General features: G+C 51.5%; 1 protein-coding gene across 1 annotated transcript in view; it reads left to right on the top strand.

Moving 5' to 3' along the window:
• The window catches only part of LOC144248803 (uncharacterized), a 538,816-nt gene that overhangs the window by 343,288 nt on the left and 174,855 nt on the right, over positions 1-20,673 (top strand). Inside the window, 1 exon segment of the mRNA XM_077790790.1 lies at positions 4,381-4,930. Within this exon segment, the coding sequence (XP_077646916.1) occupies positions 4,381-4,930 (550 nt within the window).

Genomic DNA, 20,673 nt, shown 5'->3' with positions numbered 1-20,673 from the left:
CAGCAGTGGCAGCAAGGGCTGGCCCCGGTGGCTGGAGCTGCCCAGGGAGGGTGGCCAGGCCGAGGATTTCAGCAGAGGAGGTGTGGGCAGGCCCAGGGCCTTGCCCCGCTGTGGAGCCCTGGCTGCTGCTGCGCTGCCTTCAGTGCAGGCTCAGGGGGGCCTCCCATCCTCCTGCTGCAGGCGGGAAGTGCAAATCTCCGGGGCTGCAGAGACCTGGAGCCCAGGCTGAGGGGTCCCCCCGTGTTCAGCTGTGCTGGCGGCTGTTTCTGGCCTCGGGGCCCCTTGGCATGGGCCACGCCACTTGGCCACCAGTGGTGCTGCTTTGCACTCCTTAGGCAGAGCCCATGTCCTGCTTGGATGTTGGCAACAGCAAAGTGCCAAGGCAGGCTCTGTGCCAGCCCAGCTTCCTGGGGGAGAGATTGCACCAGAGACAGGATTCTGGCCACAGACTGCTTTAAATGTGCATCCCTTATCTCCACCCTGCACTAGGTGGAAAATAACCAGGGTAAGGAATTCCCGAGATCAATTGCAAGGGAGAGAATCAAATATCTGCCCTGGCTCTCGCTCTTCTTCTTACCCAAACCAATGGCAAAAGCTGTACCCATGGCATCTTGGTCTCTATCACCAGCTTCCAAAGGTGTTTATTTCAATTCCCCATTCATTCTTTGTACCCAGCCTGAGCTCTGGGGGTGCCAGGGATTATGGAGGTCCCATTGTATTCCTAAAGCTGCCATAAGCCCCTGGACGATCTTTCCTGGAAAATGAGTGCTGCTCTCTGAGTCTGTTTCTTCCACAATGCCTTTATTGAACTGATTTCTTTTGGAAATACCTTAATAAGTGTTCCAGTGGTTGCTGAGCAGTCAGAATTGCTTTTGCCCCCCTGTTAGGTGGGATGGTGTCACCAGAAGATATTGAAGCCTTCCTGCTCAGGGCATTTCAGTGCCAGGCTCTTACAAGCACACACAGCTGTGCCGGTTGAGCTGACCATGGGGGTAACCTGCGCTTTGTCTGATTCCCTTTCCTCAATAACAGCGTGTCGTGGAACTCTTTTCCCTTCTGCTGCCCCTGAAGAGCCATCCAGAAACACATTTTCTCCATTTTCAGATGAAGACTGAGCGTTCTCCAGGGCTCCAGTGTGGTGGGTCCCCGGTGGGATGGGAGCTCAGAGAGCCCTGCCAATCCATGTCCATGCAGGGGTGGACTTGCTCCTGCTGAGGGTGCTGCTGTCTGTGCTTGCAGTGTCCTTGTGGGCTGCAGCTGGAGCCCTGACTCCTTCCCAGGGGCTGTTTGGGTGGGCTCTGCCCTGGCCAGGAGGGCAATGCCTCTGCCAGGTGCTTGTGGCCGACCCCGTCATCCCCTGGGGGCTGGGGCCCCCTTGGGCCCTGGGGTTGATCCCTCAGGGGCTGTGGGAACTCTGCCATGGCCTTTGCCTTCAGCTTGGCCTTTTGCTCATCCCTTCTTGCCTTCAGCTGCTGTGCCCTTGTGCCCAAGTGCTGCAGGGCCTTCTTGTGCCACTCCTGCAGCCCCGGTCACTGCCTGTGGGTGCTCATCCTCTGAGAGCTGCTGAGCTTTCTGCAAAACCTTTCCTTTCTGCAGGGACCCAAAGCAAATCCTGAACAGAAAATCCTGATCCTTCCATGTGCACTCTGCATTTCCCAGCTGTTCCTTTGTTTTCCCCGTTGTGCTCAGGGTCCCTGCCCAGCCCGTGTGGCAGAGCCGGTGCCTGTCCTGCCGCAGTGTCCAAAGGCGGCCCCCCCGGCGGGCAGGGCCGGCAGCTCCCCGGGGCCGGGCAGCGGCCGGGGCGTCCCGCAGCCTCCTGGGGGCCGGGGGCCACTGCCGGCCCTGCCCGGGGCTGGTGGGGTCAGGCAGCGCCCGGCGCTGAGCCCCGGCTGCCCCACAGCCCCGGCCCGGCCCCGCAGCTCCCCACAGGCCCCAGCCCGTGCTCCCGGTGCCGCACCTCTGCGCCCGGTGCTGCCGCTGCCACCGCAGAGAAACCCCTGGCATCCGGACCTCCTGCTTTTCCTCTCCTGCGAATTAAAAGTATCAGATGATAAATTCTGAGGAAAAAACGGTGCTGGAAAACAAACCAATCCTGAGTATTTTTCTGTTCGTCCTCTTTGCCATCATCCTTTTTCTTACTACACAGATTCCTCCTGCTGCTTCTTGCCTGAACCATATTGCTGCACACTCCCCTTCACCGGATCCCTTCCCAGCACATCAACACCATCCATCCCTTGTTGTACAAATCCCTTCTCCACTTCCCTCATTCCCCCACGGGGTGTCCATGTCCTTAATTACCTCTGCGGGAATGTGCAGACTACCTCAACATTCTCCCAAGGGACCCTTCAGAGACATTTTGGGATCATCATCCCTTTGGCCAGGACCCTCCCTGGCTTTCCCTTTTCTCCCCTCCATGGGTGCCCTGCCATGTTCACTCCCCGAGGATCCCAGGGCACTCACTGATGAGATTTTCAGTGCTCTCTCCCTGCTGACTCTTCACAGACCCCCTGATGTGTCACTCGTCTGTCTCCTGGTCACTCCCGGGTCCCCAATCAATCCCCGGTGCCGCCGCCAGCCAAGGGAGCCGATCACCCAAAGTGGGTGAGGCACCTTCAGCTGCACTTGCTGCCCGCCGCCCCGGAGGGTGGAAGGAATTTGGAATGAGCCCCAGGGTGTGTGGAAAAATTGACATCAGCAGAGAATTCTGTCCACAAAGCAGACAGAGGAGTCCTGTAAATGGAATTTCTTTCCTAAAAATGAGAGAGGCCATGGGACATTCCCCATGGGATCTCTTCAATTGTTGGAGGACACAGTCTCTTTTTCATCTGAACTTTCCTGGCCACATCTCCCTCTGCTTTCCCCACTGGCTGAAGTTCTTGAGAGCTACAGACTTCCCAGTCCACCTACTACATACCCACCTTGATATGCTCTCTGCTGTTATATAGGAAATTATATTCATGGCTCTGTTAAGTCTTTGTTGTTCTTCTGGAAGTTCATGAATTTAGCAGGACCCTGCCTGAGCAGCAGTTTGTGCCATCAATTGATAACATTTTCTGAAACTGATGGTGTCTCCTGTCATTTCCTTATGTACAGGTCCCTGGCCCTATCTCTGAGCAGATTCAGAGCATCTGTTTGTAAAGACACTTTCCTGTGGTTCCTTCCATGGGGTCCCCCGTTTGTGGGACATCCCCCCTGGAGCAGGGTGTCCCCTCTGTGCTGCAGCCCCAGGCTCGGGCCGAGCTCAGCCAATCAGAGCCCGCGGCGCTGATGACTCACCAGTTGCCAGGCAGACTCGCAGCTCCCCGCGTTCCCCACCGGGACCCACCTGCGCCCCCCCTCGGCCCCATGGCCCCGCGAGGGGAATTTGGGGAGGTGGGAGTGGGGCAGCGCCAAGGCCGGGCCCCCCCGCGCTGTCCTGGCGGGAGCGGCTGCAGTGGGGACCGAGTGCGGGCGGGAGCGGCCGAGAGCCCAGCGCTGCCCCAGCCCGACCTGCCCCAGCTCCATCCCTGCCCCTGCGCTGGGATGCTGTGGGTGTGGGGGGAAGAGGGAGCCGGCAGTGGGTGCTGGGCCTGGGGGCAGGAGGAGAAGGGAAGGAGAAGCAGGCTTGAGGAACAAAATGGTCAAACGATGTAGGTGGCAGGAGAGGGTGGGATTGTGCAAGAGAAGGAAGAATAGTAAGAGGAGGAGGAGTGTGAGGAAGAGTAGAGACACAGGAGGAAGAGGAGGAGGAGCAGAAAGAGGAAGGACCACAAGGTTCCACCCCTCCCTGTGTCTGCAGCCTCACCCCAGCCCCAGGAGTGCTGCTCCCCCCACATGCAGCAGGTGACTGTGGAGGGGGATCCACGATTTTCACGGGGTGAATCTTGGTGTTTATGAGCTTTCTTGGGCTAAATGTTGGTGCTTTGGTTTTATGTGGCAGCTGAATCTTTATGTTTTGGAGAAGGAGGTTTTTGCATAGTTGTGACGTTTGGGGAGTTTTTGATCTGTGTCTTGAAGTTTGTGGGATTTTTGGGCTGAATCTTGGTGTTTTGGAGGTTCTTACAGACACAAGATTCCCAATGACTTCCTGAGATGAACTTGGGCAAGGAGGAACCTCCAGTCCAAGGTGCTCTCCTCTTGTTTTTTTCCCCAAACCAGGATTTGTCATTGCCAGGGCTTGGCTGGATGGAGGAGGAGGAAAAGCCCCGGAGATGCTGCAGGAGGAGGAGCTGCAAACCCAGCCCAGGGAGCTGCAGGGAGGAAAGAGCCCCCCTGAGCCAGGAAGGCGGGCAGAGATCCAGGCGGAGCTCGGAGCTGGTGGAGAAGCCTCATGGCAGGGAGAAGCCCCACAAGTGCTTGGAATGTGGGAAGGGTTTCAGGTGGAACTACCAAATGATCCAGCACCAGAGGATCCACACTGGGGAGAAGCCCTACGAGTGTGGGGAGTGTGGGAAGAGGTTTCGGACCAGCTCCCATCTCCTCAGACATGAGCGGATTCACACAGAGGAGAGGCCCTACCGCTGCCCCGACTGTGGGAAGGGCTTCAAGCACAACTCCAACCTCACCATCCACCAGCGCATCCACACCGGGGAGAGGCCCTACGAGTGTGGGAAGTGTGGGAAGGGCTTCAAAGACATGTCTGGCCTGATCCAGCACCAGGTGATCCACGCTGCGCAACGGCCCTATGAGTGCTTGGAATGTGGGAAGAGCTTTGGTTTGAGCTCACACCTGAGAACACACCAGCGCATCCACACTGGGGAACGGCCCTACGAGTGTCCCCAGTGTGGGAAGAGGTTTCGGACCAGCTCCAGTGTCCTCCTCCATGAGCGGATTCACACAGAGGAGAGGCCCTACCGCTGCCCCGACTGCGGGAAGGGCTTCAAGCAAAACTCCAATCTCACCGTGCACCGGCGCATCCACACCAGGGAGAGGCCCTACGAGTGTGGGAAGTGTGGGAAGGGCTTTGTACAGAGCTTAGCCTTGACCAAACACCAACGAAGGCACCACTAAGGGAAGCCCTGTGAGTGCCCCAAGTGAGGGAAGAGCTTGGAGTGAGGGAAGAGAGTGAGGGAAGAACTTGGTGCGCTGCTACAGCTCCATCCCCCATGGGAGGATCCGGGCTGGATGATCCCCAGTGACCCCTGTTGGGCAGAGCCCTGGTGCCCCCGTATGGGGAATAAAACAGAGAGAAAAGCAATGGAGCTGATAAAGGGGCCCGATATCTGAGGCCTGACTGAGCAGAAACTGTGGGAGACACAGACACAGTTTCAGTCTCCCTGGGCAAGAAGAGGGGACAGTGGGAGGTGGCAGGGGTGTGACAGAGGGGATGAGGGGGTGACAAAGGGACAGAGGACACAGCAGAGCCCTCCAGGGAGGGGACAAAGGGGACCCTGGGAGGGCACTGGGGCCACCGTAGGAGACCACAAATGCCTCCAGGTCCCTGACACCTCCCCTGTCCCCTCCCCAGGTGTCCCCTTACCAGCTGGTGTCACTGGTGAATCTGGTGGCCACCCTGGGTGAGGTGGCAGCCACCGTGACCAGGTTACAGAGGGACGAGCAGCAGCTCATGTCCCCAGAGTCCCTGCACGTGAACCTGAGGAACTTTACCTGGAGTCTCGGTGAGACCCTGGAGCAGGGCGGTGTCACCTCCCTGGGCCACCGTGGTGTCCCCTCCCTGGGCCAGGCCCTGGCCGTGCTTGGGGCCACCCCAGGGGCCACCTGGGCCGATGTGAGAGCTGCGGGCTGGGCCTGGCAGGAGTTGGTGGTCAGGCTCGAGGACAGCCGGGCCCTGCTGGCCTGGGATGCCACCGAGCTCCGCAACGCCCGCTGGGACGCGGCCATCGCTGCCATCCGGGCCGGGGACCTGCAGAACGTGGCCACCCGCAGGAGGACAGCTGGGAGCAGCCTGGTGGCCACAGCCCAGCAGCTGAAGGTGGCCCTGGGCAGGGAAAAGAGGGCCTTGGCAGGGCCACCCACAAGGCCCAGGTGGCTGCGGCCACCAACGAGGCCGTGGGAGAGGCCGTGGTGGCCAGCAGCCAAGCCATGGTGGCCACCAGAAGGGGACATTGGGCACAGGTGGCCCTGGGGCCGCTGGAGCGCTTGGTGGAAGAGTGTGAAGGAGGCAGGTGGTTCCCCGAGGAGCTGCAGCGCCGGCTCGGGGACATCGAGGCCATCCTGGAGGGGACAAAGAAGGCGTCCCCCGATGTCCCTGAGGCCTTGGTGGCTGAAGTGGCCGAGTTTTGAGCAGCCGTGGGATGCCAGTGCCTGCCTGGGCAAGGATCACCTGCTGGGGACACTTGGGGACATCCACGACCTCCTCTTGAGTCCCTGTGGTGCTCCGGTGGCCCCGGTGGCCCCAGCAGGCGCGCCCTGGCCCAGCGGTGCCAAAAAGCCGTGGAGGATCTCCCCAAGCTGCTGCAGCGATGGCACCGCTCTGATGGCATCAGGGACAGTGACATCCTGGTGGACAGCGCTGGCGTCACCAGTCCCCTCCTCGCGCGGGATTTGAGACCAATTCGGAGAATTTTCTGGGAATTTTCATGGGCATTGTCCCACATGCTGATGGGAGTTTCTGGGATGACGTTACCAGCCGCACCTGGGGCCATTGTGAGAGCACTCAGAAGGCTTTTGCATTCCCCTGCTGCCTTTTGCATTTTCCTGTTTTTTCTGTTGGGTTTGGCATTTCTCTATTGCCTTTTGCAGGTTCCTATTGACTCCCAGCATTTTGCTGAGGTGCTCATACTGATATTGATTATTGATAATTCCTTGCAGCTGCTCGTTGGCACAATAAAATCTCAGAGTTTGCATGGACAAGTCCAAGGCAGTGTGAGCTTTCTGCCAGGATTTGGGAATCCTTTACGAATCCAATTCTCACATCCCTGGGCCCCCCGGTCCCGGCGCTGTTCCCGGGGGTCCCGCGGCTCTGGGGGTCAAAGGGGAGGGGGCGGAACCCCCGTGATGGGTGGGGGGCACAAAGGGGGGTCCGGGCCCGGTGCTCGGGGGGGTCGGGGGCACTGAAGGGGTGCGGGTGCGGTTTTTGGGGGGTCCCGGTGCTCGGTGAGGGGGGGTCAGTGCTCAGCAGCGGGGGCTGTCCAAGGACCCCCCCGGCCCCCCAAATCCCAGCGGGGTGTGAAAAACAAAGTTCACTAAGGGATTACTAAACAAAGTTTAATCAGGGATAAAAAAGGGTTTTGGGGCTGGCCAAAGAACTCCCCCTCAACTTAACCCTTCGTTCTCCAGATCCAGTTCCACTGCAGGGCCAGAAACACACTCCTGAGTTTTGACATTATTCAAACACTCCCGGGAGGTTTGGGTGTCCCAGGAACTCGTGTTTGGGTCTCACCTCTGACTTGTCTGCAGGACATTCTGTAGATTAAGTCGATGTTTTTGATTTCTTCTCATGGTTCCACCCTGTTGTTTCAGGCCCCCTGATAAATTCATAAATTCTTCTGAGCTTTGTGTCACTGGTATCACCTGGTGAGGCTGGTCCACAGATGTGGGAAACAACTGAATTGTTTTACACCTGAGTCAGTCACACAAAAGCATTTTAACATTGCATAGTCTCTATTTCAATGTTTATTATTGATCTGTTTAATATTTATCTATTTTTAATATATTAAGGCATATGATACAATATCTGTTTATTACTCTAGCAGTAAATTTGTTATACGCTGCACACATAAACAGATCGATTTTATTGTACCAGCGAGCAGCTGCAAGGAATTATCAGTAATCAATATCAAGTACCACAGCAAAATCCTCGTGATCAATAACAATGTGCAGAAGGCAATACAGAATTTCAAAAGCTGATTATTGTCATTTATAACCCGGCTCTGCTGCAAGGCACCGAGGGGCTCATTCAGCCCCTGGCCCACCGCCACCCCCATCAGTGTCCCCAGAGCGTCCTCAGAATGTCCCCAAGTGTCCCCAGTGACGTCACCCCAGGAATTCCCATCAGCATTTGGGACAATTGCAATGAAAATTCCCCGAATTCGTCTCAAATCCAGTGTGGTTTGGGGAGGGGGGAGAAGTGACAGCAGCGATGTCCCTGAGGATGTCACTGTCCCCGAGACGTCACAGTGGTGACATCGCTGTCCCTGCAGCAGCCTCGGGGTGTCCTCTGTGAAAAATGCATATTTTATGGTTGGCTTTTGCAAGTATTATATTGAATAGGGTTTGTATTATGTTACATTGATTAGTAGTGCTGTATTAACATTTTAATGGCAGGGTAAATGCAGATTTGTGGTTAAAACGGAGCTTTTGTGGTTAAAATAGAAACTCTGTGCGTGGGAAGAAAGGGATGAGGTACTTGCACCGGGACGGCAGCCGCAGGACACCGAAATCTTCCAGAGAAAAAGAATTTACAGCTTATTGTAAATGCAGGCGAGCCAGGGGGAAGAAATGACGATGCCTGACTCCAGCTCAGAAGGATGAATGGTTTCTTTATTAGAACTATACTAATATACATTAATATACTGTTTAAAGGAGACACTAAAACTACTAACCTGCTTTTTCTATTAATATATTGTTTAAAGGAGATACTAAAACTACAAACTGCTTTTTCTAACTCCCAAATCTAACTCCTCACAACTCGTGACCCTCTCTGAGATTCCAGCCCCAGGTGGGTTGGATTGGCCCCAGGCTCAAACGATCCTCACCAGAACCCAACCCAGCAACAATTTGGGTAACAAATCGTTAAACAATTCTCCAAACACGTTCCACATACTAAAACAAGGAGCAGAAACAGAAATTGTTTTCTCTTTCGTTTCCCTCTGTGCTCCTCTGTGGAAAATGCTGGGAGGCAGAGCAATGTGCTGCCACAAGCGCTCCCTGATTAAAGGAAATTCACTCTCCGTGCCCCGCTCAGCCCTGCGGGCGCCGCGGGATTGAGAAGAGGCTGCCACTGCTCCGGGCTCTGTGGCTGCACAGGATTGATGCATCATGCATGAGATCGATGAATATGCAACAGGCTGCTGCTTTTGGGTTATTCCTTGTTCAAGGCGTGGTTTTGGCAGCTCAGTGCCCGAACCATCCGGACGTCCGTAATCCCTCGCTTTTTATTGTCTTGTCACTGTCCTGACCTCATTGTCCACATTGTTATTGCTCTGATTTAATTGCTGGTTTTTTACTAACTGTTTTATTACTAATAAACCTTTACAATTTTAAAAACCAACTGACTGGTGTTTTCCACAGTGCCCAAAAACATCCAGATGTCCAAAATTCTTCACTTTTTATTGTCTTGTCGTCGTCCTGACCCTCATTGTCCAGATTCTTATTGCTCCGATTTCATTGCTATTTTTATAACTATTTTGTTACTAATTAACTTTTTGAATTTGTAAATTTTTAAATTTCAAAAACCAGCGAGTGGTGCTTTTCACAGTGCCCAAGAATTCCTGGATGTCCAAAATTCATTTTTTATAATCTTGTGGTGTTCTCATCCTCATTGTCCACATTTTTATTACTCTGATTTTATTTACTTTTTTTTTTTACTCACTATTTTATTACTAATAAACTTTTAAAATTTAAAAAACAACTGATTGTTATTTTCCACAGTGCCCAAAAACTCCTGGATGTCTGAAATTCTTAATTTTTTATTGTCTCATGGTGCCTGACCCTCGCTATCTACATTTTATTACTCTGATTTTATTTTTAAATTTTATTTTATTTTATTTATTATTATTTTATTTTTATTTTTATATGTCTTAATAATTGTTTTATTACTAAGAAACTTTTAAAATTTCAGAAACAACTGATCAGTGTTTTCACAGTGCCCAAAAGCTCCTGGATGTCCAAAATTCTTCATTTTTTATCATCTCGTGGTGCTTTGACCCTCATTGTCCAAATTTTTATTACTCCTATTTATTGCTATTTTTATAACTATTCTATTACTAATTAACTTGTTTGAATCAGTAATTTTTAAAATATTTTAAAGAACCAGAACTGGCATTTTTCACGGTGCCCAAAAACATCCGGGCATCCAAAATGATTTTCTTTTTATCACCTTGTGGTGGCCTAAATGTCATTGTCCAGATTTTGATAACTCTGATTTTATTTTGCATTTTAATTTTATTATTTTTATTATTTTAATTTTTTATTTTATATTTTTAATAACTATTTTATTATTAATAAACTTTTAACATTTCAAGAACAACTGATCGGTGTTTTCACAGTGCCCAAGAACTCCTGGGTGTCCAAAATTCTTCATTTTTTATCATCTTGTGGTGTCCTGACCCTCATTGTCCACGTTTTTATTGCTCCGATTTTATCACTATTATAATTATTATTTCATTACTAATTAACTTGTTTAGTTATTTATTACTAACTAACTTGTGTAATAATTAGTTTATTATTAATTAAATTGTGTAATTAGTGATTAGTTTGTGATTTTACAGACCCGCGATCAGCACTTTCAGAGCTCGCCGCGAGCAGGAAACGTTACACGGGAACGAGCTTTGGATCGATTCCTGTGTGATACTGATCAATAATCAATAATCAGTAACTAATGCTGGATCGATTCCTGTGGCATTGCTCAATAATCAATAATTAATAACTAATACTGGAACTATTAATTTGTGATATTGATTAATTAATAATAAATAATTGACATTGGATTGATTCCTTTGTAGCATTGATTAATAATAAATAATAATGAAGAGTGGATAAAAGTTTCTGTAATATCGAGTGATTAATAATAATTACTAATATCTAATAACATAGATTGATTCCTTTGTGATATTGATTAATAATTTATAATTTATATTGGATTATTTTATTTTTAACATTGATTAACATTATTGGATTTGTTACTTTGTAATATTAATAATAATAATATTGGATCGATTTCCTTGTAATATTGATTAATAATAAATAACTAATAACATAGGATTAATTTATGTGTAATATTGATTCTTAATAATCAGTAATTAATAATTAATATTGGATAGACTTATCTGTAATATTGATTAATTAATCCTTAATAATTAATAATAGATCAACTTATTTTTAGTGTTGATTAATTAATAATCAATAGTTGATATTGGGTCTATTTCTTTGCAATGCTGGTAATAATAAAGAATTAGTAATTACTACTGAATTTATTTCTCTGCAATATTGATTAATTAATAATCAATAGTTGATATCGGACAAATTTATTTGTAATGGTTAATAATTAATTATCAATAATCAATAATCAATAAATAATATTGGATTGATTTCTTTGTAATATTGTGAAAAATGCCGATTGAATGATGCACTGCTATTGATTATTGATAACTCCCTGCTATTGATTATTGATAACACCCTGCTATTGATTATTGATAACTCACTGCTATTGATTATTGATAATCTGCTATTGATTATTGATAACTCACTGCTATTATTGATAATCTGCTATTATTGATAACTCCCTGCTATTGATAATTGATAACTCCCTGCTATTGATCACTGATAACTCCCTGCTATTGATTATTGATAATCTGCTATTGATTATTGACAACTCACTGCTATTGATTATGGATAATCTGCTATTGATTTTTTATAACTCACTGCTATTGATTATTGATAATCTGCTATTGATTATTGATAACTCACTATTGATTATTGATAACTCCCTACTATTGATCATTGCTAACTCTCTGCTATTGATTAGGATGTGTGGAGATGAAGGAACAATGGGAAAGGAAATCTCCTTTTTTTTCCTTTTTCCCCCCATTTTTTTATCCTTTTTTTGCCCCTCTCCCGTGACAAAAGCGAAGATTTGATGAAAAATCGATAAAATGGGAAACGGAACTTTTTAAAAATTGCTTTAAAAAAAAATCAGTGAACAATTGGAGCTGGGTAATTGGTTCTCTAATGACTTTAAATTCGTGCTTTGGGTTTTTTAATCAATGCTTTAAAAAAGAACCTTAAAATCCAAACTGGAACAAAATCCCCAAGTGTCACCAACCCCACTGGTGTCCCCAATGTCCCCAAATGTTCCCAAATGTCTCCAAACCTCCCCAGATGTCCCCAGATGTCCCCAAACCTCCCCAGATGCCCCCAAATGTCCACCAGGCCCATCCCCACCTTGTCCTCCACGCTGGGCATGGTGGCACCTGTGGGGACATTGGGGACACGTCACCGACACCCCTGGGTGGCACCGGCACCCCTGGGTGGCACCGAGCCCATCCTGGTGGCACCGGCCACCCCACGATGTCCCCAGCTCTGCTCCTGATGTCCCTTAGGAGATCCCAGTCCTGTCCCCAGTGTCCCAAACCCCATCCCCGGTGTCCCCAACCCCGTCCCAGCTGTCCCCAGCCGTATCCCAACTGTCCCCAACCCCATTCCTGATGTCCCCAACCCTGTCCCCAGTGTCCCCAGGCATCTCTGCTGTCCCAAGACCCTCCAAACCCCATTCCCGATGTCCCCAGCTGTCCCCAACCCCACTCTTGATGTCCCCAACTCCGTCCTGGTGTCCCCAACTCTATCCTCAATGTCCCAAACCCCGTCCCAGGTGTCCCCAGCTCCAGTCCTGGTGTCCCCAGACCATCCACACCCCATCCCTGATGTCCCCAGGTGTCCCCAACCCCATCCCTGATGTTCTCAAGTGTCCCAAACTCCGTTCCTGATGTCCCCAGCTGTGGCCAAACCCTGGCCCTGATGTCCCCGGGTTTCCCAAACTCCATCCCTGATGTCCCAAGGTGTCCTCAAACCCCATCCCTGATGTCCCCATGTGTCCCTCACCCGCCACCACCACAGTGACCCGGTGTGGCACGTCCCAGCCGGGCCCCAGGGTGGTCACCAAGGTGTCTCTCTCGGTGTCCCCCTCAGTGTCCCCCAAGCGTGGCCTGGGGTGTCCGTGGGCGCGGTGCTCCCAGCGGATCTCCACGTCCAGCGGGAAGAAGCCGACGGCGTCGCAGTGCAGCTCGGCCAGGAGCCCCGGGGACAGCCGGGATGGCAGCAGGGACAGCCGGGGAGGGGCTGGGACAGGGGACAGTGAGCTGGGGATACTGGGAGGGACTGGGAGGGACTGGGAAGGGATTGGGAGGGACTGGGGGGACTGGGACATACTGGGACATATTGGGAGGGACTGGGAGGGAACTGGGAGGGACTGGGACATACTGGGACATATTGGGAGGGACTGGGAGGGAACTGGGATGGACTGGGAGGGACTGGGACAGCTGCAGCGACATCTCCCTGGCGCCCCCCGGCGGCTGGGAGGATCGAGGAAACGTTCGGCCTCAGTGGCGCCCCCCGGCGGCTGGGAGGATCGTGGCCGTTCTGTGCCCAAAAACCCCCAGAACCCCCCCAAAAAAACCCACCAAAAATGCTCCCAAAACCCACAAAAATCACCCGCTAAACCCTCCCAGAAACACACAAAAAGAGCCCCCAGAAATCACCCACAAAACTCCCCCCAAAAAACCCAAAAAATGCCCCAAAACCCCCAAAAATCACCCACCGAACCCCCCAGGACCTCCCAAAAAGCCACAAAAAATGTTCCCAAAACCTTCAAAAAACCATTCAATGCCGACAGCGCCCCCTAGCGGCCAGGAAGATCGAGGCTGTCCCGTGCCAGTAGCGCCCCCTGGTGGCCGGGAGGGCCAAAACCACCCACTGCCAATGGCGCCCCCTAGCGGCTGGGAGGAGCAAAGCAGTTTCATGCCTGCAGCGCCCCCTGGTGGCCGGGAGGACCAAAGCAGTTCCATGCCCACAGCGCCCCCTGGTGGCTGGGAGGACCAAGGCTGTCCATTGGCGCCTCCCAGTGGCCAGGAGGACTGAGGCCGCCCACTCCCAGCAGCGCCCCCTGGCAGCCGGGAGGACCCGACACCCCCCCTGCTCGGTGGCGCCCCCCGCTGTCCCCGCAGGGCTCCGCAGCCCCTCCCCTCCCCTCCCCTGCGCGGTGCCGGGGGGGCTCCCCTGGCCCCCCAGGAACAGCAGCACCCCCGGCACGGCCTCGGTGCGGCGGGCAGCGGCCGAGTCGAAGGCCAGCAGGCGCCGCGTGGCGCCGTGGCAGTGCTGCAGCCGCTGCAGTGTGAAGGGCTCGGCCGGGGGCGCAAAGGCGCAATGCAGCTGCCCCGGCGCCCCCAGCAGCGCCCGCGTCTGCGGCGTCCGCGTGGACACTAACAGGGACACTGAGGGGTGGGACAGGGCGTCATGGGTGTAGGGACATCGGGGACACTGGGGACATCGGGGATGTGGGGGATATCAGGGACATTGTGGGGTGGGACAGGGCGGTCATGGGGTGGGGGGGCATCGGTGACACTGGGAGAACATTGGGGATTTAGGGACCTCAGGGATGTGGGGGGACATTGGGGACACCAGAGACATTGGGAACAATGGGGATGTGGGGGGACATCAGGGATGTGGGGACATCAGGGAAAATGGGGATGTGGGGGGACATTGGGGACATTGGGGATGTGGGAGTAATGGGAAAATCGGGGACAATGGGGGGACATCAGGGCCATCAGGGACATTGGGGATGTGAGGACAATGGGGACATCAGGGATGTGGGGACAACGGAGGGACACTGGGGACGTGGGGACAGTGTGGGGGCATACGAGACATTGGGGGACATGGGGACAATGGGGGACATTGGGGACAATGTGAGGACATTGGGGACATTGAGATATTTGGGCCAATGGGGGACATTGGGGACATCAGAAACATCAGGGACAATGGGCGAACACTGAGGACATGGGGACAATGCTGGAGCATCGGGGACAATGGGGGAACATTGCGGGGACATCAGGGACATCAGAGACATCAGGGACATTGGGGACATTGGGACAGTGGGGGGACAATGGGGACAATGGGGATGTGGGGTGTCCTGGCTTGTAAGATCAGCATGTATTCTATTGCCATCTGTTGGATGTTGGGCAGTTTTCTTATCTCTTCCAAGAACAATGTCTCCCTCCGGGGAGATATCTTCTGTTCATGGACCATTGAATGACTCACTGCATGACCAGTAAAGTTACATCATCCCATTGTGAGATGCTCCACCCAGAGGGAGGAGCCAAGCATTCCTACCTGCATAAAATCAGCATTTTTGAGACACTGGCAGCCACTTCGCTGGATTCCCAGAGAAGCAGCTTCTTCTCTGCTGGATTCCCAGAGGAAGACCAGGCCCAACTACTACCAGACCTTCAGAGAAAGCTCCACCATTCTAGAGATCACCACTTCAGCAGCATTTCATCAGCCACTCCAGGAGGAGCAGCCACCATTTAACTGGACTATTACCAACACCCTGACTCCTCAGGGTGTCAGGTTTCTGACTCCATCACTAGTTTTGTTTGTACTAACTGCATTTTTTTAAATTTAGTTTTTTTCCCAGTAAAGAACTGTTATTCCCATTCCCATATCTTTGCTTGAGAGCCTTTTAATTTTGAAATTGTGGTAATTCAGAGGGAGGGGGGTTTACCTTTTCCATTTCACAGGAGGGTCTTGCCTTCCTACACAGACTCTTGTCTTTTCAAACCAAGACATTGCATCAGCCCGTTCAGGGAAAACAGCTAAAGATGTCTCTAGAACTTCACTGCTGCTTTTGTAACTCTTGGTATACCACCTGAAGTAAAGGCAATGGCCCAGCTTATACTTCCTGCTGAGTTGCTACCTTTTTTGCCTTTGGGGAATTATGCACAAAACAGGTATTCCTCATTCCTCAAAAGGCCAATCTGTCACTGAACGGGCTCATGGCTCCCTCAAGCGTCTCCTGGTACAATAGAAAGGGGGGGCCAGAGAGGACAACCCTTCCGAGAGACTGCAGAAAGCCTTTTATGTGTTCAACTTCTTGAAATGATCTTTGATGGACCCCAACCCCTGATTGTTTGACATTTTAATTGTAATTCACAATTGCAACAAAAGGAAAAATCCCTTGCCCTAGTGAAGGATCCAGGATCTGGTAAGATACTGGGGCTTTATCCTTAGGTCACCTGATGTCACCTGGTGTCACCACTGAGTCAGGAACAAGAGTCAGGCGACACATAAAGTCTAACTCTCTCCAGGAGACTAATACTAATTTTTTTAGGAACCCATTTCTTTTTATACATTGCTCCAACACCGGTAGACCTGACTGGTCCTTTAATCAACACACCTCACATGATTGGCTAATTAAGGAAACACCCTTTAGTAAACATAAGAAAACAACTGTTCAAAACACCAGCTGCAAGATTGCTTTAATTCTTTCTCTCAGCCTTCTCAAAACTCCCCAGAACAATTCCTAGGAAAGTTTACCTGGCTTTCCCTCTGACCAGGCTGGGGTAGAGGTTTTGCTTGCATGTCCACGGAGAATGGTTCCAAGTGGATTCCAGCAAACAATGTGAAGGCGTTTTGAGATTCTTTGACTGCATCACTTGAAGATTCACCTTGAACATCAACATTGGAGGAGAACCCTTGTGAACAGGACCTCGCCACCACATCAGCACCTGTTTAACCTCTAACAGACTTATGCCCTTGGGGAAATGATTATGATTACCCAGTGGTATCAGGGCTTACAGGGCTAGATCAGCTTCTGGGGGATTGGAGACTTGGTGGATGGATAAGAAATTTAGTTTAAATAGGCTTATATGTATTAGGACTATATTTTGTCTTGTTATGCTTATTCCTTGTATTTTATATTGTGTGAAAAAATTAATAGACAAATCACTTAAGAATATATTTTTGTTTGAACAGATAGGGGGAGGTATGGGGAACAAACCAGAGAGTACAGTGGAACTGATAAAGGGGCCTGATATCTTCTTCTTCTTCTGCCTGATTGAGCAGAAACCATGGCAGAGACAGACACAGATAAAGTCTCCCTGGGCAAGAAGTGACCAACAAACATATTGGGAGACATAGTGATAAAATAATGTTACCAGGTGATGTGATGTCACAAAGAAGTGTAACTAATGGGAAATTGTTACCAAAAACAGAGCCCTATATAAGCACCATACAAGTGAAACTCTATATATAAACACCTGATACATTCAATAAAATTGGCTTCTGATCCCAACTCAGATGCCCCCGACTCTCCATCATTGATAACCCCTGGTCTGGGTGATCCCTGTTGGGTGGGGGAAAGGTGTTGGAGAGATTTCTTTCCCTTCTCCTGCTGTGATTTGGATGGTAATAAATTCCCTCCCTGTGCCCAGGCTGGGACTGTTTTGCCAGTGCTGGTGCTCGGGGCGGGATCTCTCCCGATCCTTTTCCTACTCCCGCCTTCCCTCAGCCAATCAGAGACAGCGCGGCTGATGACTCACCAGTTGCTGGGCAGACCCGCAGCGACCAGCGGTCCCGGCCGGACCCGCCCCGCCACGGCCCAAATCCTCCAAAATCCTCCTGAATCCTCCCAAATCCTCCCCAAATCCTCCCCAAATCCTCCCCAAATCCTCCCCAAATCCTCCCAAATCCTCCCCAAATCCTCCCAAATCCTCCCAAATCCTCCCCGAATCCTCCCCGAATCCTCCCCGAATCCTCCCAAATCCTCCCAAATCCTCCCAAATCCTCCCAAATCCTCCCCAAATCCTCCCCGAATCCTCCCCGAATCCTCCCCAATCCTCCCCGAATCCTCCCAAATCCTCCCAAATCCTCCCAAATCCTCCCCGAATCCTCCCAAATCCTCCCCAAATCCTCCCAAATCCTCCCAAATCCTCCCAAATCCTCCCCGAATCCTCCCCGAATCCTCCCCGAATCCTCCCCAAATCCTCCCAAACCCTCCCCAAATCCTCCCAAATCCTCCCAAATCCTCCCCGAATCCTCCCAAATCCTCCCCAATCCTCCCAAATCCTCCCCAATCCTCCCAAATCCTCCCCAATCCTCCCAAATCCTCCCCAAATCCTCCCCAAATCCTCCCAAATCCTCCCTGCCCCATCACAGGGGGTCCTGTGCAAGGCCACGGGGAGCGGCTGCAGCCGCCGCTGGCTCAGGAGCTCTGTGGGCAGGAAAGGGGGTGACACTGGGACTGGGGGTGCTCGCAGGGCTTCCCTTAATGGTGCCTCCTTCGGTGTTGGGTCAAGCGAGAGCTTCTGGAGAATCTCTCCCCACACACAGGACACTCACCGGGCCTCTCCCCGGTGTGGATGTGCCTGTGGGTGACGAGGCTGGAGCTGTGCTTGAAGCCCTTCCCGCACTCAGGGCAGCAGAAGGGCCTCTCCTGTGTGTGAATCCACTGATGCACTGAAGCATGGGCAGACGGCTCCTCAACTAATTAAAGCTGGAAAGAAGGGTATTTTATTGCAGTGCTGGACACACATGGAATCATTTCCAAATACATGTGCAAGGAGTTGCAGACTCCTGCTTTCTATTTATACAGGAAAGGTTTTACATATCCAAGCTGTTTCTAAGGACACATAATACATAATCATTACCTGCCCGCTTCGTATTATAATCAGCTGAATATCCATTACAGCTGTGCAATCGTGTTTCCTTAACTGGGTCTTTGGGATTTTGAAATAAGGGAGTGGGTGTAAGGGAGGAAGAAAGTTGTCTGCCTCAAGGTAAACTCTTCACCCATGGCCAGTTTGCAGGACTTTTTGATCTGCTGGTCACGGTAGCCTCTCCTAACTGCTGATTATTCTTAAGGCAAGATATTTCTATGGTCTCTGTTCCTTCACATTCCTACATCTATCCCTGTCACTCCTAGCTTTACTTTTCTAATATATTGGCTACTCTTTAACAAAGGCGTGTGATTTTTGCTAGCTAACTTGGCTTCTTAACTAATTTTAAAATCTTAACTAAAATATATAATCTTCTACTATCTCAGTTATATTCCCAGCTGTCCCCTTGACTCATCCACAGTTTTCAATTATCCTAAATACTTTTCCAGCTGACCCATTGGCTCATTACAATGAGATTGGAGCTTCTCAGAAACCACTTCCTACACTTGGGACACTCATAGGGCCTCTCCCTGGTGTCAATCTTGTGGTGCTGATGAACTTGGAGATCCACCCAAAGCCCTTCCCACACTCCCCACACTTGTAGGGCTGACTGATTCCCCATCTGGATCATCTGGTGCCAGATCAGGTCTGATCTCCGGAGCTCCAGCTGAAGCCCTTCCCACATTCCAAGCACTTGTGGAGCTTCTGCCCACCATGAGTCATCTCCACCATCTCTGAGTGCCAAATGGATCTCTGGCTGCCTTCTAGGCACAGAGGGGCTCTTACCTCCTCACAACTCCCAGGGCTGGGTTTGCAGCCCCTCCTTGTGTGGGATCTCCAGGGCTTTTCCTCCCCATTGGGTTCCCATGCTGTGGAGCTGCTCAAAACAGCCTCAAAACAGAGGTTCTGAGCAGCGATTTGTCCTCCCAGGTCTCTGTCTGCAGCTCAGTGCCTGGGGTAAGGAAAGAAGAGGAAGGAATGTGGAAGGAAGAAGGATAGAATGAGAAGAGGAAGGAGGGTGGACAAGGAGAGGATGGGACTTGCCTCCATGCCAGAGGGAAGGGGAAGGAGATCCCACCAATTCATCCCTGGCAGGACAGCGTTGGCAGCAGCGCTGTCCTGCAGCCAGGGGCAATGTTGGGCTGATAGGTGGAGCAGAGGAGAGGGGGAAAGGGGCAGTGACTTCCTCCTCACCTGCCTCAGTGTTCCATGCTATCTTCCTTTACCTCACAGCCTCCACCAGCTCCACCTGCACAAAGGTTGGGATGGACAAATCCTGGCTTGGGGGAAAAACAAAGGGTGAGCACCTTGGTCCTGCTGCCCAAGTCCAGCTCGAGAAGTCACCACCCTGTTCACAGTTGGATGGGCCCAGACTCTGCTCATCTCCAGAGTCCCCCACTCCTCCAGGCTGCTGAGATCCCCCAGCTCCAGGATTGGCCATTGCTGCTCTCCCCACTCCGATGCCAATTGGAACCCCAAAACCAATGTCCCCCCCAAACTGTTACCACTGCCCCAGCCAGTACAGAGATCGCTACAGGAACCCTTCACAAGTCTCCAAAGGGGCATCTGCATCTCACCTTTGGGGCAATACAAGATCCAAATATCCCTTTCCCTGCAAAAAAAACTCCCAGAGACCCCCCAATGGATTTGGGGTGAGCTCCCCCTCCCCACTTACCTGCAGGATCTGGGGCAGTCAATGCTGCCATGACCAGGGGAGCTGCAGACTCGGCAGAAGGGCAGGCAAACCGTGTGGATCTGCTGCGGTTCCTCCTCTTCCTCCTCCTGTTCCTGTTCCTTCTTTTCCCTAACCTCCTCCTCATCTCTCTCTCCTCTTCCTACTGCTCCTCCTCCCTGACCACCCCAGATCCCCCTTTCCTACCCACCTCTCCCCAATGGCTGCAGCACCAGCGTTTGGGTAGAGGGAACCTCCCATGAGCCCCCCAGGTATGGGCAGGGGGCTTGGGGACCCACCCAGTGCAGATCCATTCCCCCCTCCCAGAGCCTCACGGAAATCACTCCAGGGATCAAGTGATGGGGACACTAAGGGATCCCCATGGAACCACCCATTTTTGATCCCATCCCCACCCTTCCCTCCCCACTCCCATTGTTCCCCCAACCCAAAGACCCCTCCCAACTCAATCTGAGGGTCCCATTCCTCTCCTGGTCAGAATCCTCTTTTCCCCTGCTTTCCCACCCCTTCCCCATTGTGCCTCCAGCTCTACCTCTCACCCCTGGGCTTGGATTTGGGGATCCAGGCCCCTCCTGTTCAGTTTGGGGATCACATCCCCCCTTTCCCTCAATTCAGGCAGCTCCTGGCAGCTTTTTCCTGGGAGGAATCCCTGAGTTTTGGGACTTTTAGGATGTAGCT

The sequence above is a fragment of the Lonchura striata genome, unplaced genomic scaffold, assembly GCF_046129695.1.
Source record: "Lonchura striata isolate bLonStr1 unplaced genomic scaffold, bLonStr1.mat Scaffold_91, whole genome shotgun sequence".
Classification (NCBI taxonomy): Eukaryota; Metazoa; Chordata; class Aves; order Passeriformes; family Estrildidae; genus Lonchura; species Lonchura striata.
Note: the sequence above shows the minus strand (reverse complement) of the source record. Positions and strands in the feature narration are given on the sequence as shown.